Source organism: Haliotis rubra, unplaced genomic scaffold (assembly GCF_003918875.1).
Source record: "Haliotis rubra isolate DU_JTF1 unplaced genomic scaffold, ASM391887v1 Scf87, whole genome shotgun sequence".
NCBI lineage: Eukaryota > Metazoa > Mollusca > Gastropoda > Lepetellida > Haliotidae > Haliotis > Haliotis rubra.
In genome coordinates, this window is record NW_025767601.1 from 1586867 (window position 1) to 1603583 (window position 16717).

Genomic DNA, 16717 nt, shown 5'->3' on the forward strand with positions numbered 1-16717 from the left:
TATATAGGTTAGTCTGTCTTACAGTCCCTGAACCATACTAGTATCCCTTCCTCCCAGGCCAACTGTTATGAAATACCCTAAATGAAGCAAGTCTGCATGTTCCTGAAGTTCAGTGTCTGAACCTCTTATCATTTGAGATGATTTTCAGATTAAATGGAGTTCTTTTTTCTCACCAAAAAAATATATTTTCAGAGTGTCAGTCTAATAATTAAGCATGCCCTTTGGAATTAAAGTATGCCAACTAGAGTAATAATTTTGATTCATCTTCAAAGTACATGAACACTAATTCGACAATTTGATGATAAGCAGTGGCAAATTTCAAACGGTGCCACTTACCTGTTCACTGAGTTTGAAAATAGCTGAATACCAATTCCAACTAACAATGCATTATGTTCAGATGTTCATTTTTCTAGTTTTTTGACAGGTGTATTTATTGTTTCACATAATGAACTTGTCACAAAGTGTTGTAACTGAGTGTGCTCTTTAAGAACCAGGGCCTAGATTTTCGAAGCTCTCTTAGAGCTAAGATAGTCGTAAGTTCATGTTAATGTATGGCACTTACGACTATCTTAGCTCTAAGAGAGCTTCCAAAATCTAGGCCCAGGACCTTTTTCTAACTAGGCAATTATGATTTCAACCATGTCACTGACACTGAAATACATGACTATTGCACACTACACTCACTCATTGAGGATGACAAAACAAAGGCTTTAGCGAGCACTTAAGGTGATACTAAAAGAAAGGACTTTCAAACCCAGCAGTGACTGTAGAACATGACTAAATAAAGACTTACCTAGGTTAGAAGGTATGAGGGGGCACAGAGGCAGCTTGGGCTGATCATTGGAGGAATCTCTGTTTGGTTTTCCTGTCAACAGATGTCGAAGACTGTTTCCAGAAGTATTAGTTTTCTGTTTCATCAGGAAGCCTCTCAGATACATTGACATCCCTGACGTGGAGTTAAAGTGCATCGTGAAATTGAAGACAAACTCAACTGCCAAAAGACATGCCAGGACCAAGGTCACTATCATGAACTTACTGACGAAGAAGGATCGCATGTAAGTCAGTGTTGCTCGAATTATGGCTATTGATGAGATTCTCATCTTCCTGCTTGTCGGGTTCATGCTGATTATGCAAGGCAGTAATGTGGATTACCAAATGGACTGTTTCCATCTCTTCATCTTTACAGATGTGTATCAGATCTGTGAGGGTCATTCACCTCCATCTGAAGACAAAAAGAAAAAACATCATATCATGTCTCACATGATCCTTGAAACTTTGGGACCAATGGCATTGGTTTGTTGTTGAATGCCTCACTCAGCGGTCTGTAAATAATCCAGTGATCAACATCATGAGCATCGTTTTATGCAATTGGGATACACAGATACTTTATAAACTGTCTACATTTGTTACATATCACACACATTGTTCCAGTTTGACAACTGGAATTATACATAAGTTCAAACTATCCTTCAGAAAGCATCAGAAGTCCCATATTGAACATTGTTTCAAGGACACAGCAGACAGTTGCCAAGACAATGTTTTCAGGAACTAGTGTTTTAGATTTCATAGTGTAACAAACTATCATGATCATTTTTTAACAAGTGTTTTTCTTTAAAAAATCTCTTTTTTTCATAATATATGTCACAGACCAGTGCCACAGTATTGTTGTATAATTCCGAGCCAGTTATCAATGAAACAGTCTTTCTACAAATTGGAACTGAATACAACTGACAATACTAAACCTATTTTTCTTGTTCAAGCAGGATTAGCTACAACCTCTTAATATTATTGAAAAAGGGTTAACACTCATTCTATGGGTGTGTCTTGAAAAAGCAATTTTTAAGTCTGTGAAATGTTATGTGTACTCCATAAGTGAGTGAGTGAGTATGGTTTTACACCGCTTTTAGCACTATTCCAGCTATATCATGGTGGGGGACACCAGAAATGGGCTTCACACATTGTACCCATGTGGGGAATTGAACCCTAGCCTTCAGCGTGATGAGCCAATGCTTTAACCACTAGACTACTCCACTGTCCATGTACTCAACAAACAAAATTATGGAACAGTGCATTCTGCTCACCTGGCAATCAACACCATAATTTTGAATTTCTAGTTTTATACAAACAAGTGCTGACCTAGACAAGACTTGCCAAATGTTCCCTGTTGATAGATACAGAGAAAGAACACATTATATGTATAGTTTTTGTAGATTCTAATTCATGATTGATTATTTATCAATCTTTTTTGATACATTAACCAGCATCCGATGCCAAAAGTTCTGTGCAGCACAGCACTATACAAATCTCATATATGCAATCTCATAATCATGACAAAAGTCTTTCACTTCAGCATTTCGGAAACATTATGCTTATATTTCATTTAGTAAGTGACAGCCAGTTCTGATGAGGCAATGCCATTATCAGCAATTAGCTCTCTTGCAGTAATGGTATGGATTTTGGACGGAGAGGCACGTTCTTCCTTAATCCCTTGGGATGTGGCTTGAGTAGAAACATGAAAAAGCTATTATTAATATGCTCTGTATCATGAACTCATTTCCACATTAGTCATATTTATCATAAACTGCTTATGACTTCCATAACATTCAACCATCATAACACCTGTCAAGCTACAAGACAAGAACAATGCATTGTCCTTCTATCTTTCATAAACACATCCGCAATGGCCATCTACACTGCTTAGGAACACAGATGAAGATGATTACGCATCGATAAATAACTGAATATGTTCAGGGCATCTCTCTGCCTAATGCCAGCACTCTTGACAGGATTGGCCTGCAATATTCTTTCATCTCTCTGTCTGCTAGCAGTTCATTGTCTGCCCACAAATGACACAAAAACTGTAATTGGAGTAACTAGTGCTCTTGTTATTCATCCATGTTGCTGATTAATTGGGGTTTATAATGGACAGTCTGTCTACAAGGTCAAGGACGCATGTTTAGTCCCACTGAAAACCTTTGACGTAGTTCATTCTAGGGCTGCTACAGAGTGTAATCAGAAACAAGATACTGTTTACTTTACACAGGAAAACTGAGACTGGATGCTAATGATATACACCATGATGGTCACATACTGCTATAGCACTGCGGTCAGAATTATTGAAATGAACTAAATTGTTGTAAGCATGTATGGTTTAATTGCCATTTCTACTCTGTTCAGAAACACAAAGTTCAGATTGCCCAGGTCCCTGTCGCTGTCTCCCTAAAGAAACCAGGAAATCCATATCTATAAATACAACTAACCTACCTAGTAAATCGTTCCAATGGGAACTAATCTTCCAAAATGCACTTTGTGGTTTTGGGTACAATGGTCATCCTGGAGGTAAAAATGTTATTGTTGTCCAAAGAACCTCAAACAATACTGATAGTCCCAGGTAAACCAGTAGAGTTTATGTTCTTACTTGGTTCCCAATTGTAGTGGTTTCCCTTTGTTGTGGTTTCCCCATTGTAGTGGTTTCCCCATTGTAGTAGTTCCCCATTGTAGTGGTTCCCATTGTTGTGGTTTCCCCACTTTAGTAGTTCCCCATTGTAGTGGTTTCCCCACTGTAGTAGTTCCCCACTGTAGTGGTTCCCATTGTTGTGGTTTCCCCACTTTAGTAGTTCCCCATTGTAGTGGTTTTCCCTTTGTACTGGTTCCCCATTGTTGTGGTTTCCCCATTGTAGTAGTTCACCACTGTAGTGGTTTCCCCATTGTACATATTGGTTTCCAATTGTAGTGGTTTTCCCATTGTAGCTGTTTCCCCATTATAGTAGTTCCCCATTGTAGTGGTTTCCCCATTGTACATAGTGGTTTCCCATTGTAGTGGTTTCCCCATTGTAGTGGTTCCCACTGTAGTGGTTTCCCCACTTTAGTAGTTCCCCATTGTAGTGGTTTCCCCATTGTACTGGTCTCCCATTGTAGTGGTTTCCCCCATTGTAGTTGTTCCCCATTGTAGTGGTTTCCCCCTTGTACTGGTTCCCCATTGTAGTGGTTTCCCCCTTGTACTGGTTCCCCATTGTAGTGGTTTCCCCATTGTACTGGTTCCCCATTGTAGTGGTTTCCCCCATTGTAGTGGTTCCCCATTGTAGTGGTTTCCCCCTTGTACTGGTTCCCCATTGTAGTGGTTTCCCCATTGTAGTGGTTCCCCATTGTAGTGGTTTCCCCCATGTACTAGTTTCCCCATTGTAGTGGTTTCCCCATTGTACTGGTTTCCCATTGTAGTGGTTTCTCCATTGTAGTGGTTCCCCATTGTAGTGGATCCCCATTGTAGTGGTTTCCCCATTGTACTGGTTCCCCATTGTAGTGGTTTCTCCATTGTACTGGTTCCCCATTATAATGGTTTCTCCATTGTAGTGGTTCCCCATTGTAGTGGTTCCCCATTGTAGTGGTTTCCCCATTGTACTGGTTCCCCATTGTAGTGGTTTCTCCATTGTACTGGTTCCCCATTGTAGTGGTTTCCCCATTGTAGTTGTTCCCCATTGTAGTGGTTTCCCCCTTGTACTGGTTCCCCATTGTAGTGGTTTCCCGATTGTACTGGTTCCCCATTGTAGTGGTTTCTCCATTGTACTGGTTCCCCATTGTAGTGGTTTCCCCCTTGTACTGGTTCCCCATTGTAGTGGTTTCTCCATTGTAGTGGTTCCCCATTGTAGTGGTTTCCCCCTTGTAGTGGTTCCCCATTGTAGTGGTTTCCCCATTGTACTGGTTCCCCATTGTAGTGGTTTCCCCATTGTACTGGTTCCCCATTGTAGTGGTTCCCCATTGTAGTGGTTCCCCATTGTAGTGGTTTCCCCATTGTAGTGGTTCCCCATTGTAGTGGTTCTCCATTGTAGTGGTTCCCCATTGTAGTGGTTTCCCCATTGTACTGGTTCCCCATTGTAGTGGTTTCCCCATTGTAGTGGTTCCCAATTGTACTGGTTTCTCCATTGTACTGGTTCCCCATTGTAGTGGTTTCCCCATTGTACTGGTTTCCCCATTGTAGTGGTTTCCCCATTGTACTGGTTCCCCATTGTAGTGGTTTCTCCATTGTACTGGTTCCCCATTGTAGTGGTTTCCCGATTGTACTGGTTCCCCATTGTAGTGGTTTCTCCATTGTACTGGTTCCCCATTGTAGTGGTTTCTCCATTGTAGTGGTTTCTCCATTGTACTGGTTCCCTACTGTAGTGGTTTCTCCATTGTACTGGTTCCCCATTGTACTGGTTCCCCATTGTAGTGGTTTCTCCATTGTACTGGTTCCCCATTGTACTGGTTCCCCATTGTAGTGGTTTCTCCATTGTACTGGTTCCCCATTGTACTGGTTCCCCATTGTAGTGGTTCCCCATTGTAGTGGTTTCTCCATTGTAGTGGTTCCCCATTGTAGTGGTTCCCCATTGTAGTGGTTTCCCCATTGTAGTGGTTTCCCGCTTGTACTGGTTCCCCATTGTAGTGGTTTCCCTTTCTTGGATGTTGTGGTTCCCCAATTTGGTGATTCCTCTTCATGATGGTGCTCCTACATGATATGGTTGCTCATTTTGGGGTGGATCCCCACAAAAGCACAGTGAAGTAGACAACACTGTTTACACTTATTAAATAGTAAGCAGTACACACATTAAGCTGTCATGTCTGTCTACAGACCACAACATCCCACAGCTCTGTTATGTCAGTGTAGCACATGTAACCCATAGTCACCATAGATGAACCACAGATTTTGAACATAACAGCAGTTTGTGACTTTGAGGTATCTGATCACTAAACAATAATCATGATCATATATACTGTATTGACAAACTGTGTACCCTACCAACTACTTGTCATGAGACCCATGATTAAGAACTGGTCTCAGAGGACCAGATAAGCTGCGTATCCGGGTAAAATAGGCATAGAAAATTTCCAATTACACATTGAAAAATAATTGTTGCGTACCAATTATGCATTTAAAATGTTAGATACGCAAAAAGTATAAAACAAAGGCGTACGGAATATATTTATAAAAATCGCTTGCGTAATGAAAAAGACATCGATTGCTATCAAGTTGTATTGTTAGTATAGGACAAGTGTTGTACTGTCAGTATAGGATGAGTGATTTTTTATGAAATCATTTCCATTATATTTAACTTGGTTTTGATTAGGTATAAGGTAGAACATACCTGCTTAGTAAACTTACTCAATGACATAATACATAGGTGAGTAATATGACTGAAATACGCACATATTTGAAAGCAGTGGGTAACGGAAAATGAAATACCCACTCAACATTCATAATACCCACTCCAAAAAAATTCAGTGGGTATAGTACCCACATGAGCTAAATCTTATCTGGAGTTCTGGGTCTTCAGCAACCCATGCTTGTAGCAATAGTTGCTTGTCACAGGAGGCAACTAACAGGATTGGTTGGTCAGACTCAGTGACTTATTTGATGCATGTCATTGTATCCATTGATTGCGGACAACCAACACTGTATGATGAAATACAATATGAAGAGATATTTGCTGTTAAAATTCACACCCTGCAAACTTGTCTCGACCACAATTGCTTGAGAGTCTTCATGATACTCTGAATTTTACAAGTGTGGGCGAGGGGAAAACATGTAAATTCATATTTCTTTTCACAATTTCAATTTGTAGGATCTTTATGAAAAAACAATGAAAAACAACATTCAATTCTTATATGTTTCTGGGCATATGAAAATCTTAAAACCACAATTTTTCATGAAATCACTTTCCTCATGACCTGACACGCTCCTATATTCCCTTCATGAAGCAGAATCTAAACACAAACATGAAACATAACTCACATTTCATGGCAGACACAATAATCTAAAGTTAACTCCTTCCGTTCATTCTAAACCCCTGCCTTGACACAGTTTTTTTTTTAAATTCCACAATACACACACAATATAGTTTTTCTACATTCCAGTTGAAGTCAGCTGTATACCAAACAACAGAATCAAAGCAACAACCACGATAACAACAAGTAATGATCATGAACATACTACACGAACTGACCATCAGCCATAAGGACGCTGACCACAACTGACATGGTCGTACAAGGTAGCCTACCTTAGTGACCAGCTCGACCATGTTCTGGTGTGCACAGTGCCCTACTTGCTCCCAACTGCCTCGGCCTTGTTTGTCCTGTCAACAACTATCTCATCCCTTCCGATAAATGCCTTGTTGATTGTTCGCCTTAAAGCCAACAATCGTCTTAAATGCTTTATACCCACTATGGATTGCTAAAGATCAACAAATATTTCTTGATTAGATGGGATGTGCTGTGTTTGTTATCTGTCGTTTCTAGGAGCACTGTGTCTGGCTTATGGCGAATGAATTAAATTTCATAACACATTTCAAGAGTAGTCACGTATTCCTAACAGCACATCATTTCATTTCATTGTTATAATAGTTACCTTGTTCAAACATAAAAAAAATCTCTTTATAAAAATGATCAATAATTCTATTGCTAAAATTTGTAATTTCCAGGCCTACCACTATCTAAAAAATTGGAACAATAATTTTTTTTAGCACTTCTTTCCTGTAAACATGATATATGGACAAATTATTTAATGTTAAATTCCACAAACATTAAATGTAAAACAGAACACAACAAACTGTTTTCAGCAATATCCCAGTGTGGGCTTCACACATTGTACACATGTCGGGAATCGAACCTGAGTCTTCAGCATGACAAGCGAATGCATTAACCACTAGATTACCCCACCGCCCCTTCAGGTGTGGAAAGTGTGGGCAATACGAAAGTGAAAATGTAACTGAATCTCTGCTAACGACTGACTGACTGAGTTTAGTTTTATGCCGCTTTAAGCAATATTCCAGCAACATCACGGCGGGGGACACCAGAAATGGGCTTCACACATTGTGCCCATGTGGGGATTCGGCGTGACGAGCCAACGCTTTAACCATTAGGCTACCCCGCCGCCCCTTCTCTGCTAACGGTTCAGTTGTGCATGGTTATATGGCTCATAAGTCATGCCAAGACACAAAACCCATCCATTTTCAACTCAGACTGAATTATCTCAAAGAAGCAAAGACTAATGCAAGTTACTCCTCCTTGCCTTTAACATACCGGTATATAATGAGTTGAAGTACATTCAGTCTGAAATCATAGCTTTTCTCCATATTTGTTCAATATGACCTGAATACTTTTTTTATAACAGAATACTTTACTGTTTGTCCATGCCTGTCTGCAAGGCTTTGTGGTATCTGCTTACATGAATCAATCAATGGAAGGACATTTATTATGTTATTCAGGGCTCCAGATAAGGACTGTATCGGCGTAAATGTCAAGATATGGTAGGAAATAATTTAGAAAACGTAGCACATACGCACCACAGCAATGCTGTACGGTCTTGGAATCATTTACAGACGTATTTATCTGAAAGAGTGTTGTTTATTGTTTATTGACCTGTTTACACAAGAGTAGTAATGTTGTGGTGCATATATGAAACGAAACACAAGATTACTGATACTCCATTAAATTCCATTCAGTACTCAAAATGTACTCTTAAGTTTATCCAGTATTCTTATATTGAAAAAATAAGGAGTACGTACTCCTGATGTTGAAAAATTATCTGGAGCCCTGTTAATGACACATATTCAGCTAGTCTATCTGCATTATGATTCAATGAAGTCAGGAATCTCTCACACAATGTCAAATTGTTAAACATACAGTCTAACATGTAGAAAGAGTAAAAAAAAGCCAACATTGTATGCCATGCCATGAAAGTGAATGACCAGCTGAGTTCTTGAAACTACTACCTGAGTGTACTCTAACCAAGTTGATAGACATCAGAACACTGTAATCGTGGGAATGCCACCGAACATTAGAAATTGACATAAATATATAAATGCTCATATGATTATACTTTTGCTTAAAAATGTTCCCACTACGATAAAGGCATTCCCTACAGATTAAGACTTTTCACCACAAGTTAAAATATCTTTAAAAGTTAAATATATACTCTTATAAATGCCAAACTATTAAGCTGTTGAGAGATTTCCCTATGAACCTCTATCATTAAGTCTGAATTTGGCATAGAAGTCAACAAGTGGACTATCAGCCAAAAGCATACATTGACCCACTCATTATTTACAAAGGCAGTTATATCCAATAACAATGATTTCAGGAAAAAAATTACTAGACAGTAAATTCTCTTATCATATTGCAGGCTGACACACATCTTATGATGAATAGTGAAAAGGTAATATCTAGTTCTTTGATAATAATTTATCATGAAAAAGGACTTAACAATTTGTGCATACACACTCTCTTCATCTTAAAAAGGTTTCAAAAAGAATGCTCAATCAATCAAAAAATATTCATTAAAAAAATTTAATTGATTACTTTTGGCTCATTTGTTTTTAAATTCACAAAAAAATAACACAGTCACCAAAACAAATAATATTTTTCTCTCAGAATTTTGTAATAGTAGCTTTTGGCCTCAGCCATATGATTTGTAACCCACAAAATAATGAAAACCAATTTGCCTTACCTGTGTATACCAAGTCACAACTAGCAGGTGCCCTGTAACCAATGAACAAGGGTCAGGGATGAACCAGGCTCCCTAATAAACAACCTGGTAATAGTGGCACTCACTGATCACATGTGAATAAAGCAAGGGGCATAGATGAAATCTTAAAATAAATCACACTTTGCAAACACTTGCAGCAAGGGTGGAGCTCATAAAGGCCTTCTTCTGACAGGCCTTGTCAGTCTCTCCTGATACTTATTATAATTTAGAAACAGGGACAGGCAAGTTTACATAAAAGTACCACACTGACTATCTCATACACAAGTGGTAGCAACACAGATTATATCCCGAAGAGCCAGGTCTCATCTGACTGAATTTCTAGCACAAGTTACACATTGGTCTAAAAACTTGATTTACATTTGTGAAGTAGTTCAATACTGGATCATTGTGGCTTAGAAAGAATATGTCTTTATAATCACTTGTAAAAAGGTTTTTATCACATTTTTATGTTTTATTTGTTTTGTGGGTAATATGTGTCATGAAATTCACCATAATATATACAAAAAATATTTGTAACTATTTCATCATATCTTCTTATCAAAGGTGCTGAAATATCAGGTACATTTTACTGCATGATTGATTCTGTTCTTTTTTTTTTTAGGTTGAGACCTATTCGAAACCACAATCTCAGCGTCCAGCACCTAATCGCCAGCACACAAAGTCAGTCATCTTACCCACCCAGCCAGCGCAGCTGGGGTGAGGGTGTGGGTTCGAATCACCGGTCGGATTCAACTCGACAAAAGTACTAGAATCTGTACTTTACTCAGAAAGTGTAATCTTTCTAAATGGCATTGTGTACTAATAAATCATATTGCGCCATCTGTCAAAAATTACTGTTATTTTCATTCATGTCATTTCCCTGTTCATTGCAAAGTTCCACAAAACATCTGAGCCCTGTTATACAAGTGATCATCGTAGTTGTAGTGCTATAAAAGCTTTGCGGAATGAGGTCCTTAATCTTGCCATAAAGAAAAAACAAACAACGAACAAATAATGAACCTGTTTTTGCAGATACAGACTGTTTTATGCTCACTAGTTCATATCATTTCCATTTGTAACTTACAACATTAATTTCTCAGTGAGAATAAAGTGTAAACTAGATGTGGGCACCATGTAACTTATGTTAATAAATTACATGTACAATGCTCTGGTGGTACACATTTTTTCCAGTGGATGCATGTCACAGCTTGGCCCGACAACTGTATTTTATTATGTCATTGCCACATATTTGTGGCACAGAATAAAGAGCATTAATGTTTGCCTGCAATTTTAGACAATAACCAAAAATAAATACACTTGTAGATTGTACTGAATATTGAATAACAAATCTATCAGTTAATATTATGCTCATCCATTCTTATGTTGTATACATCAGGGCTCCAGATAATTTTTCAACATCAGGAGTACGTACTCCTTATTTTAAAATATAGGAGTACTGGAAAAACTTTTAGAGTACTGAATTGAATTTAATGGAGTATGTGATCTTGTGTTTCGTTTCATATATGCACCACAACATTGCTACTCTTGTGTAAACAGGTAAAAATCAATAAAACAATACTTTTTTCAGATAAATACGTCTGTAAATGATTCTAAGACCACACACCACTGCTGTGGTGCGTATCTGCTACTGTTTCTAAATTATTTCCTACCGTATCGTGCATATTTTTTATCCGTACATACGCCGATACGGCCCTTATATGGAGCCATGATACATACTCTATGTAATAGTTTGCATCCTGTTAATGACCCTCTTTGGATTTCCAGAGGTTTGTAATTGATACCTGTGTAAATAATATGACTCTCCTTTGTGAAGTATACTGGTTTGGTAGCCTTTTGTCTCTGATAACTGACCCAATAATGTAAAATGTATTTTGTCACTTAACACACAAAATTACAAATCATTAAGAAACTCCAATCCTACTGTACTACAATACTGTCTGTTTGGGAGTCACTACCTTTGTCATAGGACAGTTTATGTACTTGATGTATACTGGGTGAAAGACCAGTTGAAATATGGGCTCTTTTCCCCAAAATGTCTTGAAGAATGAATGAGAATTTGACAAAACAATAACGCATCATTAGTTGGAACCTCAATGCTCATGGAACGTCTCTTTCAGCGTGGTTACTTGCCCTGCACTGTGGAATATATTTAGATTTCATGAAATAAAACCAAAACCAAGTTGAGCCAGCTCTATCAGGCTTAGAAAATAGATTTAAGTGAAAACTGAAATAAATGCGGTTTAATCAGTAAAGAAAATACTTTACAACAACATGTTTAAGCTTTACTCGCTGATAAAATGTGCTGAAAAACAAAAAAGTAAAGATTCAAGTTTTTTGGACTGAGTACGGTAACGACAACCAAACAGATGGCGGTGGTCCAAAAGTTACCAAAATGTACCAACTATCCCAGTATGATGCACCGAAAATAATATCAGACATCTGCCTACCAAAATGACACCTACGCTGAACAAACACACACTCAGGACCATACAAACAATTCCATGCCATAACAGTTCGTATTGCCCCGACTTACCTTCAGGACAGGACTCTGGAGACTATAAAGTTCCAACGTGCTGAAGTAAAGCGATATCTAACAGATCTGCTATCGTCGTATGAGATGTGTTCGTTATGTTTAAAAATTGGCCAAATTCCCATCGCGACGTCGCTGTCAAGTTAACATTGAGAATGCTCGTCTTTTAGATCTTCGCAGCATCATGTGGAATCTTGCGGCCCGTATTGGAACCAGCATTGTCCATAATTAGACAGGTCAGAGGTCAAACCGAAAGCGAGGCTTAAAGAGTCGTCTGCTCTGTTCTACGGTCGCTATGTGGAATTCGCATCGACAGATGTGCGACTTTTCAAGGTTTATTGGTTACTTTGAGTTGGGACGTTCTAAAACCCAGCTTGCATTGATTCAATCAGTTGTATTATTTTCGGACTGCTAATGTAACATACGTGTACGTCATATCCACTCTAAGAAACAGACCTATCTGTCACTGACAGAGCGATGCACAGCGAATGTGGACCTAACAAGGAGGGAAACGCATTAATTTTAAAAAACCTAATCTCCTAGTAATATTAGCTTTCGTATTTCGGAAAATAAATATATAGATCTGGGCAGGCAGAAGATGTCCATCATTTAAAACATCATTTCTGCTGATCACAGCTGATGGCTTCATAACATATTTGTCTGTTGGAACAATGCAGTTGCCTACAGCCGACATGGTAGTGTTCATCTAGGTGAGTTCTGTCAATGTTTTTGAATTGACGTTGTTTTGTTGATGTTCATCAGCTGATTTGCGTGAGCCAATTCTATGATGCGCTAACTATTGTCAATTCATTACTATCTGCTTGAGGGACAGCGTAGTCATACGACATACTGAAATCGGGAAATGAACGACAGTTGCTCTTTTAGTGTCCATCTTGGCGAGGTCACCCACTACTGTCAATATGTATATGTTACAGGGAATGTGCGAAACCAGGGATTTCACGTAATCCCTGAAAGAGTCAGTGATTTCATGAAATCCCTGTGACCCCCAGGGATTTCATGTATTCCCTAAAATTTCCAGGGATTTCATGAAATTACTGAAATATTAGCTCAGGGATTTCATGAAATCCCTGTAAGCCCTTATTGAAATAGAGATCACCAAATTTATAATGCGAGTATAGAGTATATCCTGATAAAATTCATTTGTTGGGACAAGATAGCCTGTTATCATACAAGCTATTACACTTCAGTAGCACATTAAAACATAAGGTATCGATTTACACTGGTTAGGACAACGGTTACAATTCTTGAAACCCTGACCACCACAATTCAACTCGAAAATCACAGCTGTGTGGAGAAACAGTCCATTGTCACATTATTCGTAGAAAGAAGGCGCTGGAACATACATGAAATATGTGCTTTGAAAAATACCTTTTCCTTCCCAAAGCCATATCCCAAAGCTCTTCTTCAACAGCGGGATGATGTATATTCCAAGTTATTTCTATGAATGGCCTAGTCTGTTTAAACTTTTAAAAACGTCTATTTTCAATAAAGAAAACGAATGATGCTATATCACTGTAAAATGTTGAGCCATTCCGTACAGCATTATGAGAGACATTTGTGCCACAATATACAGAGTATAATGTATGAATATTAAAAATGCAATAATAAGAGTACAAGTTACATTAAGAAGATATATACCAATTTGCAGTACGCTTTTTAAGAATATTAAGGCAGGTTTTGACAGATAAAAACGATACACTTGGACAAGCTAGAAGAAAACATCTAGCTTAAAAACATCTAAAAGACTTGTACATTTAGATAAAAGTTGCAATCGCTCATCAGCATACAAAGGACAATGCAATAAAACATGACAATGCAATAAAATCTTTGCAGTTTCGATTCTAAGCGGCGCTACCGCACATCTAAACAAAGCTATTGCTTTTCTCATAGAGCGAGACATTACAATTAACATATAAATCACTGCAAATATCCACCTTGAAAGTACAGTACGTGTGTAACTTATTACCTCCCCTACCAGTTAAACTACCAACTTGTAAAAGGCCCTGTTTCCATTTTTAAACGAAATCGCTAAAACAACGTCTGTAACTTTTGAAACTCCAAAAGGAATATTGATTAAATAATTAATCATAACAATAAGATGCACTAGTGTGATGCTGAGATAAGACATTGGGTCTCTCAGGTTGTCAGCTCCAGACTTAGGGGTAGGGGTAATGATCCCCTGGGCCCAGTTGGAGGGTACATGACCAGTCTCACTGAATCTTTCAGGGATTACGTGAAATCCCTGGTTTCACACATTCCCTGTAACATATATACGTTGTTAAGTTTTCCGCGCAAAATCTAATTCTAAAGCTTCTGTTAACATCTATACCAACTTCTGTGGTGTATTGAATAGCTGATAGTAAATAAATGCAACTTGACAATTGGCTCCCTGGGTTACGACTTATGCAGAGACCAGTTGATATTGGCGACATACATTGTGTTGTCAATAATAGCATTTGGGATGATCTACAACTATGCATATTTTCATTAACCATTCTCACAGGTTCACAAATATGTTGGGTCAAAATTGATCTTCAGCAACCCATGTTGTCGTAACAGGGAACTAATGTGATCAGGTGGTCGTTCTCACTTGTTTGATGCATGCCATCGTACCCCACTTGCGAGGATCGATGCTCATAGTGTCATGGCCATGTTATGTGTAACTCCTTTGTGTATGTCATTACATAGTACTAACACTGAGGCCTGCATATTTTTATCAACGTTACAGTAGAAGCAAGATGTTAATATGAATAGTATCAAGGAATATCCATGTCCACGAAAGTAAGCACTTAATATTTAAAGCAATAATAAAGTTGCAAATAAGTGAAGACTAAATCGTTTCCGTGGACCCTCTTCAGCTTCATATCTATGCATGTAAAAGTCAATGTACAAGAAGGTGTCGCTGTAAGAGGTTGAAGCTGTTGTATACTTCAGCATGTGGATGTGGATCTGAAACATGTTCCCGTGATCTTGACATTGTTGACTTTGACTAACATGTCAACTGGGAATACACTATGACTATTAAGAACAATAGATACGAATTGATATCAAGGAAATGTTGCTTGCATGATGATTACATGACTGACTCATCGTTCTTTGATGAGCAAAGATAGACATCTGGAATAAAAGAATTATACATTTAAGAACTCTCTGTTATGTTGTGTGATTTTAATGATAGTCCAACAGTATGTTCGACATATTTGGTATCGTTGATACTATATAAAGCATGGAGCTGTTACTGTTGAACAGGTTTTATGTAATATTTTGCTGATCTAAACACAAACTACCAACTTTTGTTTCCTTGTTATGTTTTTTTTCATGCATACAATGCCAAGCAAAGGTATATATGATCTTCAAATGATATAGCTGAATTAGAAAGACATAATTTTGGTAACAATACCTTAAATTGGTAGAGTTTAACTAATATATTTCTCATCAAATGCCCTTTCTATTAACACTGACCTTTGACCTTTGACCTTACCAAAATATTTTTGCGATGAGCATATATGTAATAGTATTGGCCACGATTATAAATCATCATCTGAGCACGCCAAACTACTATTTTGATGAAACCGGTCAATCCAAACAAGATTTATTAAATAAAACCATTCATTAATCGGTTAAAACATTACTGAAATGATATGTTTCACCTTAAAAGGGCCCCTCAGGGTAAAAGGGTAGTCACACATGGTAGCTAATGACAAACGGTCGCCAGAATTGCACCACATTTACATCATTTTGGGGGTCTCACTTCTAGGCCATCAGTGAAATCCTGTAATAACTGATCACAGCAACAGTAACAGCGTGAAACAATGTTATGATGTGTGGTGTGTGGTATGTGGTGTGCACCTCCCCCTGGGCACAGCAAAAGTAACAGCGTGAAACACGAGTGAGGTGTGTAGTGTGCACCTCCCCACTGGGCACAGCAACAGTAACAGCGTGAAACGGGGGTAAGGTGTGTGGTGTGCACCTCCCCCTGGGCACAGCAAAAGTAACAGCACGAGTGAGGTGTGTGGTGTGTGGTGTGCACCTGCTCCCCTGGGCACAGCAAAAGTAACAGCGTGAAACACGAGTGTGGTGTGCACCTGACCCCCTGGGCACAGCAAAAGTAACAGCGTGAAACACGAGTGAGATGTGTGGTGTGCACCTCCCCCTGGGCACAGCAAAAGTAACAGCGTGAAACACGAGTGAGGTGTGTGGTGTGCACCTGCCCCCCTGGGCACAGCAACAGTAACAACACGAAACGGGGGTGAGGTGTGTGGTGTGCACCTCCCCCTGGGCACTGTAACAGTAACAGCGTGAAACGGGGGTGGTGAGTGTTGTGTGCACCTCCCCTGGGCACAGCAACAGTAACAGCGTGAAACAAGGTTATGGTGTGTGGTGTGCACCTGCCCCCCTGGGCACAGCAACAGTAACAACACGAAACGGGGGTGAGGTGTGTGGTGTGCACCTCCCCCTGGGCACTGTTACAGTACAAACCGAAACATGAGTCTCATTAACCTATTCAGACAATGATCGACCTACTTTTTCAGCCGATCCGAATTTTCTCGTGTGAAAGTAAAAAGAGACTCCACAAACAACTATGGTTACACTGAATTCCAATTTCTTGTTTCATATGTATTTACAAGTTCATTTTAATTTTAAACTTT

At 38.8% G+C, this 16717-nt stretch overlaps 1 protein-coding gene across 1 annotated transcript in view; it reads right to left on the reverse strand.

The window, feature by feature from the left end:
• The window catches only part of LOC124263157 (beta-1,4-N-acetylgalactosaminyltransferase bre-4-like), a 41755-nt gene extending 29473 nt beyond the window's left edge, over positions 1-12282 (reverse strand). Inside the window, exons 1-2 of the mRNA XM_046697724.1 lie at positions 12051-12282; positions 794-1222 (exon numbers count right to left, since the gene is read on the reverse strand). Of these exons, the coding sequence (XP_046553680.1) occupies positions 794-1121 (328 nt within the window). The 5' untranslated portion in view covers positions 1122-1222; positions 12051-12282. The remainder of the gene's footprint in view (positions 1-793; positions 1223-12050) is intronic.
• Positions 12283-16717: the final 4435 nt, after the last annotated feature.